This window comes from Pleurodeles waltl, chromosome 4_1 (genome assembly GCF_031143425.1).
Source record: "Pleurodeles waltl isolate 20211129_DDA chromosome 4_1, aPleWal1.hap1.20221129, whole genome shotgun sequence".
Taxonomy (NCBI): Eukaryota; Metazoa; Chordata; class Amphibia; order Caudata; family Salamandridae; genus Pleurodeles; species Pleurodeles waltl.
The window spans coordinates 357,816,642-357,832,754 of record NC_090442.1 but is presented as its reverse complement, the minus strand read 5'-3'; the positions used below and the strand labels follow the sequence as shown (position 1 = coordinate 357,832,754).

Genomic DNA, 16,113 nt, shown 5'->3' with positions numbered 1-16,113 from the left:
GGTCAAGCCTGTAGGTGATGATCACATGTCTTTCCTCCATTGTCGACAGGTCCACCAGCGGTCTGTACACCGGAGGATGCCGCCATCTCCTCACATGTCCCAGCAGACGGTGCCTATGAAGGACAACAGCGAGCACAGAGTCAACCAACTCAGAGGTACATACCCACAGTTTATACAGAACACGAATCATAATCCGAAAAGTGGCCTGTATGTGTGTTGAGGCTAGGCCTAAGTATGTGTGACGCAGTTAAAAATTAAGCCATGTGGGCCCCTGAAATGGCGGCTGCCTGACATGTAAAGTGGGACAATGGGATGTGAGGTAACTGCGCTGACGTTGTACACCGTCGCGGTAGGCGGTCGAAGACCGCAGCGCAATGCTGCATTGGTTAACACTGGACCCTATGGGTCCCAGGAGCCAATGACTATGTACGCCGGCGGTGACGGTATGCACCGCCGCGGACGTGACCGTCATTTTCTATCTATTCAATCACTCGATACTGGATATTCGACAGGAGAGGACCTACACTGCAAGTCCTGCTGTGACCTCGGTCTGGAAAAGACAATGGCTCAAGTGTCTGGGGAAAGGGCCCCTGCCTTCACATCGGAGGAGTTGGAGAAACTCGTGGATGGGGTCCTCCCCCAGTACACGCTACTCTACGGTCCTCTATAGGTAAATACACTGGGAGCATGCTGTATGGGCCTGTGTGGAGTGGGGTGGTTGAAAGATGTGAGGGGGAGATTGAGGCATGCATGAAACGACGATGAGTGCATGTGCCACATGGCAAGGGTAGGGATGGGGGCCAATGACTGACGGTGCATTTGGCAATAACATTTCTCTTCCCCCTGTACAATTCATGCCGGTCAGTGCCCACCAGAAAAAAGATATTTGGCGTGCCATCGCCAAGGACATCTGGACCCTGGGGGTCTACCACAGACAGAGCACCCACTGCCGTAAGAGATGGGAGGACTTTCGCCGCTGGAGCAAGAAGACTGTGGAGGCTCAGCTGGGGATGGCCTCCCAACGTGGGAGGGGTGCCCGTCGCACCATGACCCCCCTGATGTTCAGGATCCTGGCGGTGGCGTACCCGGAGTTGGATGGTTGCTTGGGGGCATCACAGCAGCCACAAGGGGGTGAGTACACTCTCATCCTGCTGAATTTGCACGCAGTGGAGGTGTCTGAGTGGGGGAGGTGGGCTGTGGGTTTCCCTAGGCCAGGGCAAGTTTAGTAGGCAAGGTCCCTCCGTAAGGCAGGCCATGTGGCACCCCACCCCACCTCTGTACACTGCCAACTACACCTAGTCATGCTCCTGTGTCATCCATGTGTGCAGATGTCGTCCATAGTCTTGTAGGCCATGTCCCAGGGATTGAACAGTGGAGCCCATGAGTGCGGCATAGTGCAGGGGGCTTCTGTGTCTGTCGTGTCCGCCAACGGTAGCGGTAATGCATGCACTCAACATGTCTTTCTTCTGTCGTCCCCCCCTTTTTTTGTGGTCTCCCTGTTCTTGTGTGCATTAGCATCATCAGGCGGAGGAGCAGTGGCACCGGAGCAGGAGGGAGCTACATCCCACATGGCCCTGGAGGGCGACACTACGGAGTCTGATTTCAGCAGTGGGACGGAGGGCGAGGGGAGCTCCACGGCGGGGACAGGAGCTGACACCAGTGACACGGACTCGTCCTCGTCCTCTGATGGGACCTCCCTTGTGGTGGCGGCAACATCAGTGCCCCCAGTCACCCCTGCTGCCCTCAGTGAGGAGGCCATTGACCTCCTCAGGTCCCTCACTGTTGGGCAGTCTACCATTTTGAATGCCATCCAGGGTGTAGAAAGGCAGTTGCAACAAACAAATGCATTCCTGGAGGGCATTCATTCTGGTCAGACGGCCCTTCAGTGAGCTTTTCAGTGAGGCCTCAGCACTGATGGCAGCCATTGTCCCTGTCTGTAGCCTCCCCCTGCAACTTCCTCCACCCAGACCCAATCCCCTGTACCCCAGCCTATCCCAAGCACACCTTCAGACCAGCATGTAAACACGTCAACACACAAGGGAAGCTCAGGCAAACATAAGCACCACACATCCCACAGGCACTCACGCAAGCATCACACACATGCAGACACACCAACATCCACTGCCTCCATTGTGTCCCCCTCCTCCTCGTCTCCCTCGTCCCTCCCAGTCTCGTCTATACTCACACCTGCATGCACTACATCTACAGCCACTACTGCCATCACCAGCACACACACCACCACACCACCACCACACCCTGCTCACGTGCAGTCACCAACCCCAATACCATTCACACGTCCCCTGTGTCCTCTCCCAGTGTGTCTGTGACGCCAGCTCCCAAGATACACAAACGCAGGCAGACACCCACCCAACAGCCATCCACCTCACGACAGCCTCCAGCGCATGCACCCTCACCTAAAGTCACCAAACGAACACCTCCTACAACCACAACCTCTTCCTCCACTCCCAAACCCCCTCCAGCTACCCATCCCAGTGTCTCCCAAAAACTTTTCCTGTACAACCTTGACCTCTTTCCCACACCGACCATCTCCGAGGGCCCGACTTTCCAGGTCCCAACTTAGCACCTCAGCCACAACATCTCCGGGACCAGTGGTGCCTGTAGTCACCGGAATATGGAGTGCACCGGCCTCCATGGCAGCCAGTGTGGCACGGAGCCACACCACGGACAGTCCCCACCTGGGAAGCATCAAAAGTTGGCCAGTGGCCAGCGGGAGAGGGGGAAGACTCCAGCCACCAAAGCTGCTCCCAGGGGTACAGGTGGGAGTGTGGAGTCAGCTGCGACACCTTCCAAGGTGGGGAAGGGCCACAAGAAAGTCAGCAGGTCTGGGAAGAGCAGCACGGTGGAGAAGACCGCCATCAGCCCTGCTGCCCAAGAGGCCACCGCCAGCACCTGCCCTGCTGCCCACGAGGCCACCGCCAGCACCTGCCCTGCTGCCCACGAGGCCACCGCCAGCACCTGCCCTGCTGACCAAGAGGCCACCGCCATCATCTGCCCTGCTGCCCAAGAGGCCACTGCCATCATCCCCGCTGCCCATGAGGCCACCGCCATCATCCCCGCTGCCCAGGAGGCCACTGCCAGCACCTGCCCGACTGCCCAAGAGGCCACCGCCATCATATCCGCTGGGCCAGAGAGGACCGCCAGCACCAGCCCCACTGGGCCAGAGAGGACCGCCAGCACCAGCCCCGCTGGGCTAGAGAGGCGACCGCCAGCACCAGCCCCGCTGGGCTAGAGAGGCGACCGCCAGCACCAGCCCCGCTGGGCTAGAGAGGCGACCGCCAGCACCAGCCCCGCTGGGCCAAAGAGGACCGCCAGCACCAGCCCCGCTGGGCCAAAGAGGACCGCCAGCACCAGCCCCGCTGGGCCAGAGAGGACCGCCAGCACCAGCCCCGCTGGGCCAGAGATGACCGCCAGCACCAGCCCCACTGGGCCATGAAGGACCGCCAGCAGCTGAGTCACTGCAAAGGAGCCCGCTGCCACAAGCACCGCTAAAGAGGGCACCGCCGCTACAAGCACTGCTTAACAGGGCACCTCCGCTACAAGCACCGCTGAACAGGGCACCGCCGCCACAAGCACCGCTGAACAGGGCACCGCCGCCACAAGCACCACTGAACAGGGCACCGCCGCCACAAGCACCGCTGCCAAGGGCACCGCCGCCACAAGCACCGCTGAACCGGGCACCGCCGCCACAAGCACCGCTGAACCGGGCACCGCCGCTACAAGCACCGCTTAACAGGGCACCGCTGCCACAAGCACCGCTGCCAAGGACACCCCCGCAACAAGCACCGCTTCAAAGGACACCGCCACAACAAACACCTCAGGCCCATGAGCGCAAAAAGCTCTGACGCTACTGAGGCCACCACGAGCAGGATGAAGCACTCTGGGAACAAGGCCCCCTCCAGAACCAGTGGAGATCGACATCCACTACCTCAGTCCTTGGCAGGATGAAGCACTCTGGGCACAAGGCCCCCTCCAGAACCAGTGGACATTTACATCCACTACCTCAGTCCTTGGCAGGATGAAGCACTCTGGGCACAAGGCCCCCTCCAGAACCAGTGGAGATTTACATCCACTACCTCAGTCCTTGGCAGGATGAAGCACTCTGGGCACAAAGCCCCCTCCAGAACCAGTGGAGACTTATCCACTTGAGAGCGTGGCTTTGTACTCCCCAGGATGGAACAGTGGGCAACCCACCCACTGTAGAGACTTGAGAGACTGGCTTTCCACTCCCCAGGATGGAACAGTGGGCAGCCCACCCACTGTAGAGACTTGGGAGACTGGTTTTGCACTCCCCAGGATTGAACAGTGGGCATGTGGCCCCCTCGTGGATTTGGTGTCGTGCACTCAACCGGCTGAGGTGCCCCCCCCCTTTCCCTCCCCCTGAGGTGCCTGTTTTATTGGTATCTGATGCCCCTGCAGTGTTCTCTCCGTCATGGTCGGGGATCTTGTGTGGGCCTCGCCCATACCGTGTGGGCCCAGTGTTCCACGGACTTCAATGGAGCACTACCTGGACTACTATTCTTGGTGTATATTTTGTTTATAGTGTATATATGTATATTTTTGCGTACTGGATTTTAATATATTACAATGGTTACACTCATTTCCTTTGGTCTTTGCATTCTTCCAGGGGGGTTGGTGGGTGTAACTGTAATGTATCATGCTGTATTAGTGTGTGTGTTGTGGTGGGTGAGGGTGGGGGCTTTGCGTGTGTGTCTCCCTGTTTTTTCCCTCCCCCCTCCCTTGTGTCATAGGTGCAGTACTCACCGTGGTCTTCGCCACCTGCGTTCGTGCTCCTGGTAGAGGAGCAAGAAGATAAGGGCTGGCAGGATCTGCAGCTCTGGTTCCATGGCATCCGGATTCTTCGTGGGGTGTGTAGAGGTGAGCGTTTTCCCTTTGAAGTCCTGTTTCCGCTGTGTTTTTGTCCGCGGTGAATCTGCCCCGGAAAAGGTGGCGGATTGGTAGGTTGTGATACTGTGGGCGGTACACTGTCCTCCGCCTTTCTGTTGGCGGTGACCGCCAAGCTGTTTGTTTGTACCGCCGTGGCGGTCGGAGTGTTAAAGTGGCTGTCTTTGTTGGCGGTTTCCACCACGGTCGTAATTCCATTTTTTTTACCACGGCCTGTTGGCGGTCTTACCGCCGCTTTAACACCATCCGCCAGGGTTGTAATGACCACCTTAATGATTTGTTCAACATGTACTCAATGGTCTGAACGCTACTTCCCATTCCACTTCTCAGAAGTACTGCCACACCTATATTGCCTAAGCCTACGATATTGAAAAGTGTGATAAACTACTTCAGCTTTTCATCTACCCCAAGAAGTCCCATTTGTCTATGTGCTGGTTGATTGTATCCAAATGCCTCAATGTTGTTCTTAAGTCTATGTGGTAATTTTAGCATGTGTGTTTTCCCAGGCGGACTGAAGCCTACCCATATACCCAAACTGATGTAATCACTTTAGCCCAGAAACTACTCTGAGACTTTATACCCAGGTCTGAAATCCTACTTAAGATCTACAGCAACAACGGAACTCGCTTTGCTTCTTCTGTAGTCCAGGACCCATGTAAGGCATTAGAAATTAAACATCAATTTCAATGCACTTTCACCCCAAGGTCGTAGGGAAAGCTGAAAGGCATTCTGAAAACAAATTCCAAAATCAAAAGGAAGATTGGGCTCAAGTGTCCTGATGCTCCAACTTTGGTACTCTGGTCAATTTGATCCACCCCCATCCAAAGGATTAATCTGAGTAGGCACAAAATGTTAATGGGTCAACCAAGAATCCTTTGGGCTTCCCCTGAGGTGCCTCAAGTAGTGCTTGATTTACATCTAAATGGTGAATTTAGAATGCTGCATACAACTGATTCATTGACTCAGGTCCCAGCTGCACTGCCCAACCCCCAGATGGAAGAAAGCCATGATCTGCAACCCAGAGACTGAGTCCATGTCAAGTTGTCTCCTCTGCCCCAGTGGGAACACCTGTACCAGATCTTACTCATCAAGAACAGTGCTGTGTTGCATCAGCATCACAACCCGCCTACTTGAATCCATGCATAGTATTGCATGCAGACTACTGAACCGAGAAGTACCAATTCTGAGGTGCACCTGCAACCAAAGACACACCTGCTCCTGCAACCCAAAGCGCTTCTGTTCTGCCAATGTACTGTACATATATCTTCAGGATTTAGTTCTTCCTCCTGTTCATGGCTGTGGCCTGTGACCGCGGTAGTGGGAAGTCTTCTAGCTACCAGATATGTCAGATGGGTCTGGCCTGCCCTCTTTGTTGAATGCATGTCTGGCTAGTTCATTGAGTGGCAGTTCCTGGCACTAGCCGCGTGTCCAACTTGGGAACAAAAGCTCCACCTACATGTACTACATTTTCCTGTAGCTAAAAGCAGAATATAACTATTTCATTCTGGGTATGTGCCCAGGTGACCACAGATTTAAACAGGGCGAGGGGGGGGGGGGCTCCAAGCCTCTTTGATGAGCAAGAACAGTGCAACGAACTACATACACATGGATATTTAATTTCTGAATCTAACATCGCTACCCTCATTCTGCTTTCAGATCAGTGTCTGCACTTGTTCCACCATCTGATTGTACCCTCTGTTATCCACGTTGCCCGTTCTGCTTAAGGACTGGCCTTTCAAACTGGAATCAGCAATATATTTATGGGGCATAGTGACTGTGACATACCCTTTCTTGCATTAGAAGAATCAGCCTTTTCTCTCGAGCAGAACTTCCTTCTGGAGTTCTGTTCACCCACAGCGACACAATTAATCAACTTATCAACCCAGGACTTGGATACTGGCACAAATCTATTCAGAGACAGGTCCAATTCTTGTCATTTCAGGTCTACACAACATAGCTCTTCTTTTACAAAAGAGACAGCACTAAGATAATACAGGATTGCTCATTTCTTTTCCATTCTGTTCTCATCTATGAAATATGGCAAGTTGCCAAAATGTTAAGAGCCAATGGTTATCCACGGATAACCCTTACAGTCAATAAGGTTGTAAAAGGCCAAAAAATAACTGGGGCATACAGATGTAAGCATGCTTATTTTAATGAATTTAAAGCATTTAAGATACACGATGGCAAGGAGTTTCTCACGTCATGGGGGAAGTATCGTGATAATAGCAAAACAAACTACAGTACCTGCAGTAGTTAATAAAGTAATTTAAAAAAAATACTGAGTCCAGAATTCTGAGCTCTGGGAAATGCTCAATAAGATCGATTTTACTTTACTCCAGTGCAGTAAAATGTAGGACAACTGGTGGTACAAAAAGAAATGGCAAGTTTCAAGAGACGCCACTTTTACTAGGTATAATACACAAAATATTCAATGAAAAATCACAGATATTTTAAGGGGCCATCCATTGTATAGAAAAAAATAGTTCTTTGTCCAGTCTTGAATTTCTAATAGTCACAACACAGGGCTTTCTGGCCCTGCTAGTATTTTGAGATTTATCCTGAAATTAAAATGCTGCAATAAAATATAATCATTCACCAGCTGCAGTAGCGTAGCATGAGCCCCCGCAGTGCATCCGCCCTCTTCAACACCCCCCCCCACGAGCTCCAGCACCGCCCCCCCCCAGCACACCCGTCATTGCCCACGAGCGGCAGGCTCCTGGCCTAAGAGCTCCTAACTGGGTCCGGTGGGTGGTGGTAGGGGGCCCCTACACATACTTTGCAAAGGGGGGGTGGGGCACCAGTTTCGTTATGCCACTGACCCTTTAAAGAAGCAGCTCAGAGAATGGTAATGGTTAAAGCCTACTGCCTACAGACTTTGGCATACAATCCATGCTCTTCTGTATGTATGCTGCCACCATCAATGTTGGACTCGGACTGTCCAGCTTTTTTTAGACTCGGTTCATGAGCCACAAGTAGTTTCTTTTCAGCCAAGGCCGTCTCAGCTGTAGCGTCAGCTTGTTTGGCTTCTTTCTCAGCTTCTCTCTCCTCTGCCTTCATGTTTAATCTTGCCAACTGCAGCCTGAATTTTTTCTCCTCTCTCCTTTCCTCTGTGGTCAGGCCGTGACTTGAGACACTACTCCCTGCTTCTCAGGGGGCACAAATCTAGGGGTGTCATCCCCCACTGCTATTGGCAAATCTTCTGGAGAGCCATCCACTTGCTCTTCCAACTCAACATGCTCTTGTAAACTGACTTCTGCCCAGGCTCTCAATGCTTTTTGATATTCCACCTTCTTGGAGGCTCCCCGGGTAGGTACTCCCATCCCCTTGCAGAGCCCTTTCAGCTGGCGGACAGTGTATGCTTCCAGCTTGGCTAGGTCAAACTCTCCAGCTCCTCTTTGAGACCCAGCAAGTGACATGTTGCATAGGATTAGATTAAAATGTCAAGCAGAAAGAATTTGCTGCAAAAAGAGGACAAAATTGACCTTTAACAGTGGGTAGGTAGTGTACACGTAGCTATTGTATGGGACTGCACAATCAAGTCCTATGCTCACCGCTGATCACCAATGTTAGAAATGGGGTCTCTAGTAAGCAGAGGTATACACCCTTGCCCAAGTAGGGACCACAATCCTACTCTGGGTAAATTATGCATGATCCAAATTATCCTGTGCCCACCCTCTGGCAGCTTGGCACTGAGCAGTCAGGCTTAGCTTAGAAGGCAATGTATAAAGTGTGCAATAAATCATGAAATAACACAGCGTAACACCACAAAAATACACCACACAGGTTTAGAAAAATGTAAGATATTTATCTGATTAACTTAAGGTCAAAACGATCAAGATTTATTAAGCACAAGTTGAACTATCACTTTTGCAATGATAAGATGAGTCTTAAGAAACAACAAATGTCCCTTGCAAGAACAAAGTACCTGGCATGCATCAAAATTACATGCACGGAGACTACAGAGGAGGATACGCGGGGAAAACAAAGGGTATGTGTCGGATTTCCAGGTGCACACAGCCAATGTGTCGATTCTTTTCCACGAAGCAAAGACATTGCATCGAATTCCGGCACGCAGGCTTGAATCCTCTTTGCGATGTGGGGTCGTTTGACACCCAGGGACAATGAGTGGAAATCCTAAGTGTGCAGGACGAAGTCACAGTTGCAGCGTCGATACGGTGGGTGATGCATCAGAGTTTCTGTCGCACGGCAGGCGCTGCATAGATTCCTCCCACAATAAGTTGGGCTGCGTCGTTCCGGCATGGCGATGCGTAGATCTGGTGGGCTGTGCGTCAAAGTTCCGGTCGCAACACTGGCGCTATGTCAATCTCCACTCAGGGCGCCGGGGTGCATCGTTCCAGTGATGCGGTGATGCTTTCATCGCTCGGCAGACTGCGCTTTGATTCCAGCAGGCTGTGCGTGGATTTTCGCCACACAAGGAGTTTCCTTGCAGAGAAGTCTTTTTGGCCATGAGACTTCAAGAACAGGAGGCAAGCTCAATCTAAGCCTTTGAAGAGCACTTCTCAGCAGAGCCTGAGGCCAGCAGGGCAACGGCACGGCAGCAGTCCTTCACAGCAAAGCAGTCCAGGTGACTCCTTTGGGCAGCCAAATGACTTGGCAGGTTGTAGGAACTGGTTCAGAGAGTCTGTCCCAGGAAGTTTTAAATGCCAAGTCGAAGTGGCATTGAAACTGCACACACAAGCCTTGCAATGGCAGGCCTAACACATGGTTAAGGGGCTACTTTTGTGGGTGGCATAATCAGTGCTGCAGACCCATTAGTAGCATTTAATTTACAGGCCTTAGGCACATGCAGTGCTCTTTACTAGGGACAAGTACAATAAATATGCCAATTGGGTAGGAGACAATGTTACAATGTTTTAAGGGAGAAAACATATGCACTTTAGCACTGGTTAGCAGTGGTAAAGTGTGCAGAGTCCTAAAACCAGCATAAACAGTGTCAAAGAGTGGAGGGAGGCAGGCAAAACGTTGGGGGTGACCACCCTAAGGCTGCCAGGTCTAACACAGAGGCATTGAAGGGGCAGCTGGTGGGCCTAATGCCTTTCTCCACTGCTCTCTGGGGAATGCTGTGGCAGGAGAGAGCTCATTTCTGAGCAAGTGGACAATTCATATGCTCTCCTCCGACAGCAATAGCAAATGTGTCAAATTTGTGCCATGGGATTTAATAAGTGGGTGTCTTTCAAACCATCAGGCTGGCTTCCGTTTATTCTGAGAGAAAGTGAGGCACAGTGGGGAGCATACCCAGTATTAGCCCTCATAAGGAGAGGAACCTCCTTTGCTCAAGATGGGCTCCTGTGACCCACTTAATTAACCACTCACAATTTTTAGAGCTCACTCATGGATGAAATGCACTGAAAACTCCTTAAACACAACCTGACATCCGATAAGCACTGCTATGCCCAAGGACACTAACAGAGCTACTGGCTCTGCATCCTCGTGTTATTTTTCGAGAGCTCTTAAAGATTTGATTTGTGCTTGATTGCTCTGCCAAGTGGTGTACAGCTGCAGAGGGTGATATTTTTAATCACATGGAAAGCAAAGGCCTTCTGGATTAACAGGCTTGGGTAACTACCATAGCCGGAAAGTATACTTTGATATAATCAATATGAATCCACAATATTGGTATAAATAACAGACATAAAAAAGTATATACTGCATTTGCTGCATTTAGAAATCAAACAGTAAGCATATACATATTTTTCTAATAATGCAGGCAGTAGTCGTATAAGAGCTTAGTGGGGGAAATAGTGCTGAGGGTAGCTGAATGTCCCAAGATAAACTGCTAGCAAACAATGAAACTGGGGGCCCACACCGCTTTTTATTTAAATGAATTTGGAGCATCGCTAAATTTCATGCCACAGTTACTATCTAGTTGACCTTGACGTTGGTCTAGCTGACCTTTATGGTCGTTTTTTACTTGGCTTAGTTCATCGTCAATAAGTTCTGTGCTTACACTATTGCCCACACCTGCACCAGTAGATGGCATGGCATGGAACGTGCAGGATGTTGCTGAATTCTAATCCAGGAGGTGGATGGCTTTAGAGAACAGCTGGGAGGTAAGATGCAATAATTGTATCATCTCATATACACTTTGCTCGGCTCCAGTGAAAGGAAAGGTCAGTGCTAAAGTCAATGGGCAGACGAAAATCCCCTTGCAGATGCTATCTCCATGCCTCACAGGTTGGATGGTATGGCTGGGGGACATTTAAAAATGATGGAGTAATATACGGAAGTTCATTCCACTGGATTTACTCAGCATTAAATGAAAACAAACTTGAGAACAGTGGCAAAGGGACTGGTGGTCACGTTTCATCTTCGTTTCTTCCATCCTTCCTCCCTACAACTGATGATAACTGAGCTATTAACTAACCAGTTTTCATTTTCCCCACTAAGGATTTAAAATAATTTGTCTGCAAAGTTGTGACTTTGCAGCTAAACTTGGAATGCCTCTAGATGTTCAGTTTGGTGAGGTAAAGGAATGGTGGCAAAATGCTTCTACGAAAACCTATAACAAAAACAACCGCCAAGTAGTTCTCTGAGGGTGCTTTCAGATCCTCATCTGAATGTCCAGCTCTCAAATAGGTCCAGGAAACCAAGGAAAGTCACAGACATGCAGAGGCCGTAAATGACTGGAAGTAAGCATCAAAGTCGTTCTTGACACCACAATGTCAAGCTGTGACTTGTAAATCATCAGCTTTCAATACAATATAAAAACCCTGCTGTGGAAGACAATCCATCCTAAGCAATAGTCTACATTACTCTACGCACTTCAAGCACTAAATAGGTATGAGAAATCTACCAAATTATTGAACTGAAGGTAACCTTAATGTAGAACCAGCAAAAGACCTACTGGAAGATCTCAGCTAAGAGCGCCGTCATTGTTGATCAACTTACCATTGCTAATCTCTTTGCTGGCTGCTTTGATTTTGCCCTTTATTCTTTGTCATAATGCCCTTGGAATCCCTTGATGGACCTCGGCATAGGATGTTTGCCATCTCTCAATTTTATCAAATGGCCTTAATACCAAATGATACATACTTTCATAAACTGTGTTTCTCTCCAGTACTCCCTTTGCAAAGTGCTGAATTATGTTGTCCTAGATCAGTGATACTCAAAGTACGGCCCGGGGGCCGCATGCGGCCCTCCTGACATTTACATGCGGCCCCCAGGTCATCAGCAGCACTGTGCTGTGCTGCTGTTTATTTGACTTGGCATTAGCACTAAAAATTGTAAATAAACGGGCAAGTGTTTATTTGGAGGCTAATTGAAAAGGGAGCAACTAGGGTGTCCTGGAACTCAACTTTAGAAACACCTTCATTATTAAATACATCTTGCAGCAAAAATATAAAAGTATGATCTGTTTGAAATTCAAAAAGTGCATTTCATTAATCTGCAGAACCATTTTGCCTTAGTACACACGATTATTTCACTGCATTGAGAAGTATTTTTTAAAGTGATATTTTTCAAACATAAATTTACAAACTTTCATCCCCCATTCACCTCCCACACACTGACAACAATGTGAACTAAGAGGCTAGTCAGTTGTTATGTGAACTCTTTGGGAGGGCTGGGTTTCTATTATACATGAACAATATTACAGTTTCTTAAATCCGACCCAGAAGGTTTTATACAGCATACATCCTGAAGACATATTTCAAGATTCTTATACGTGATGATGAAGAAAAAGGAGGTAAAGTGAAATAAAACATTTGCCTAGGATCACACAATTTGGTTAAGTGGAGAAGCCGAGATTTATACCCAAGTTTCTTGTTTCACATTGCGCAATTCAGACACTGGATGTATACGCTTCATTTCCCCTACAACCACTTTACCACTACCCCTCAACACCCCTCCGACTGCCACCCTGCTGGCATCACTGCGGCCCTCGGTCACATCACAGACCAAACTGTGCGGCCCCTGGGAAAATGTGAGTACCCATGTCCTAGATGCACAGGCTTTCGGTAGTCCTCACGTTTTCTTTTGATCGGCCCCAGATAATATCCCAAACATCTAGGTACCTGCATGTGACTTGCTGCAAAGCACCCCGACATTTTCAGTGGGCAGGTACACAATGTGCGCCCGAGATATACTGTACACTACAGTAACTACCCCTTCACGAGTTTCTTTAACAAAAGCCCTTAAACGCCATCCAAATGTCAGGTAACAGTCAGCTTCAGTTCCCAAGCCCTGAATTACTCGCCCGGAGTAATGTATTTCACTAAGGTTGTCGAGAGGGAGCCCTTATTTATCTCCAAACCAGCTCTTTGGCGTTTAGCATTTGAATTAATATACATCATCATTCTGGCCAAATCTCCTTTCTACTCTGTCCCAAGAGAGGCACGATGAATGATAGGGAAAAATCAGTAACAGTAACGTGCTGCCGGAAGTATGCCCATATTATTGAGCTGAGATATTCAGAACAGTCCTGTGCATTGCGCAGTCTTTCCAACTGAAAGACAGACTCGTCTTATTGCAAGACGTCCGCTGCAGGCTCCAGTAACTCAGTTTACCAGCTATGCCATAATCCTAGTTACCCAAGCACGTAGCATTCCCACCCACAGTATTGTAGATTTCCAGCAAGCAGCCAGGAAAACATTTTGGCAGAGAAACATTGCGTCAGTAAGGATCGTTCTTAGGAAATAAAAATGCCACTCACAGTTTTGCCTTGGAGACTCTGGGGCGTAATGGGCTGTAAAGCCAGTCCTGCCGGCACTGACCTTCTGTCAGGCACAAAAACGTGCTACAAAGAAAACAAGATTTTAAATTATAACTATGCTGTGTTGTCAATGCATGTCACAAAGCGTCAAATATAAGTGTCTGAAACAGGCTAGAGAGGTTTCAAAGCTTTCATGAATAATGTCCTGTTTGAATTAAGAACAGACACAAGCGTTGAACCGGAGTTCAACACGTCACAGACCGTTAGAATGCGCACGTTGGTCCAGCAATGTCACTAAAAGACTAACTGAACATTTCAAAAGTGAAGAACCATTCACAGCCATAAAAACTTCACCACTTAAAAGGCTTACAAGCTGCTAAGCACGTTCACTTATGAGTTCGCAACTTCGTGAGATACTGCAACTGGTGAAATCAAGTCTGTGACTAATATGCGTAATGAAAGAAAGGTTCTGATCGAAATCTACTCTTTTCTGCTAAAGCGAGATTAGGAATTTGACACCAGTAACCTTACACGGAAGGATGCATTTTTGTGTGTATTTTATTCAAATTCTAGAAAGAGAGTGGCCTAAGCAACAAACTACAAGCCTCCTTAAATCATGTTCTCCAAACATGTTTTAAGACACCACCCTCCAATCAACTGTCGTATGACAGACGGCGTCTTCCAGCACTAACAAAGACCTATGTCAGACTCCTTATTGGAGACGCCACATGGCAGACAGGGGTTACTGCGTCTTACCCGTCTGTTGAGGTCATTTGCCACTGGTGTTCTGAGGTCGTCATACTAGGACTCTTCAAACTGGGCCAAGTACATCCGTTCCACTCTTGACTCTCAAGGTAGAGAGACATATGCGTCTCAGGGAGGTAGTATAAGGGGAAAACGCTCAGAACTCAATACCTAACCAACAGACACAGTCCAATATTGTCCAGCCCACTGCTACTATTTTAATTAAGTGAAAGTAATTTAATCCTACAGTGTTACTAAATACCACACATTCCAAAGAAGGTTAAGTTACAGGGCTGTATAACAAGTCTGGGTGAAATTTAAATTACAACGGCATAATTTGTGTAATACTGGGATTTCAAGTGACAATTGTTACCTGGAATTACGCCACATCATGCACCGTTTCCGGCACCCTTTATGGAGTATGGTTAAACGTGAATGCTGTCCCTCCTGCCACTTGTGTTTTTTGTCATATATTAGAACAGTGGAACGTTGAGCACTCCACTGAAGACAATGGCGTGGCTCCACTTCAACATTCCAGTATGGGTCTTTCAGTTTCTCCCTTTTTAATTTAGAATATTCTAGCCTTAGTGGGTGGAATGTTCCAACAGTCCTGTAGCTCTTCTGCCTTGGGCCATACTGATTGCTTAAGGCCGAGCCACAGAGCCCTTAACAACTGGTATAGTCCATGGCAGTGAGTTGTAAGGCTGTATTATTTACCATGAAATGCGTTCTTGCATAACAAATTGCTGCAATGACACATTTCACGCCTAAATACAAAGCTAAATGACAGATTTGAGCGATTGTGAGTAATTCTGTATAGTACTTCTGAAATTTCACATAATCACACTAAGGTAACTTAAGCCAATTTCTCACCCCCTTACTCTGTAGTCCCTATGAGATCTAATGAAATGGAGTTATCTTTATGGTGGAAACTTCTTCTTCACTCCATTTCTGTCAAGTGACTCAGGCAAAGATATGAGTACAAAGGCATAGATAAGGTACAAATGAAGAGCATTAGTTATTACCTCAAAGAAAGGCCCACAGGTCAGTTCAATTGTTTTTTGGCCCAACAAGTTCACGCTGGCTAACGTTAACGCTAGCAGCAAAGTTTTCCTTCTGCTTGCTTTCAGCCATGCACTCAGTTTGTGCAGACACAGTACCACATTACATGCTCAGTGATGAGGTAAGTCCCAGGCATGGGCCATTCCTCTCAAAGTCTTTACTCTTGAGCTTATACACCTGAAGAGGAGACATGTTGGAAGACTCTGGTCCTTGGCAGTTGCAACCTTGAAGGCTAATGCACAAGGGTGCTCGTCTGACAGCTGAGGCCCTGAAGGCCAATGCAGCAGCTCCACTCAGGTGTTTACCTAAGAAGGCAGTGGCAGCAATAGGTCCTAAATAGCAGAAAAGCAAGCAGGGGCCGTTACTGCCTTAGGACGCTGGGACGTTGACCCACTGGTATTTTGGCCCCCTTATTACATGGGAATATACACACACAATACACTAACTTCTAAGACTTGAAATCAGCAGCTTTATCACTCAAATTAGTCTAGTCACAACTCACGACTTGAGTCAGTCAGCGTTCCAGCCGTGGGCGCAGGGGCAGCTCTGATTGGGTGGGGCCAGGATTTGATAGCCAAACATGCCACAAAGCCATGGGTAGCAGCGAGAGAGCTCACAGCATGTGAGCCACAAAGTGCGCATGTCTGGTTGGACAGTTGCCTTTCACCGGCCAGCTGGACATGCGCACTAGAGACTTCTCTCTACTGCAC

At 48.7% G+C, this 16,113-nt stretch overlaps 1 protein-coding gene across 23 annotated transcripts in view; it reads right to left on the bottom strand.

Moving 5' to 3' along the window:
* The window catches only part of PLEKHA5 (pleckstrin homology domain containing A5), a 991,819-nt gene that overhangs the window by 278,656 nt on the left and 697,050 nt on the right, over positions 1 to 16,113 (bottom strand). For 21 of the 23 annotated variants that reach the window (XM_069228492.1, XM_069228488.1, XM_069228489.1 and 18 more), the window contains one exon: positions 13,598 to 13,681. The exons of the other annotated variants lie outside the window; for them this stretch is intronic. In XM_069228492.1, the coding sequence (XP_069084593.1) occupies positions 13,598 to 13,681 (84 nt within the window). The remainder of the gene's footprint in view (positions 1 to 13,597; positions 13,682 to 16,113) is intronic. 23 annotated transcript variants of the gene reach the window in all.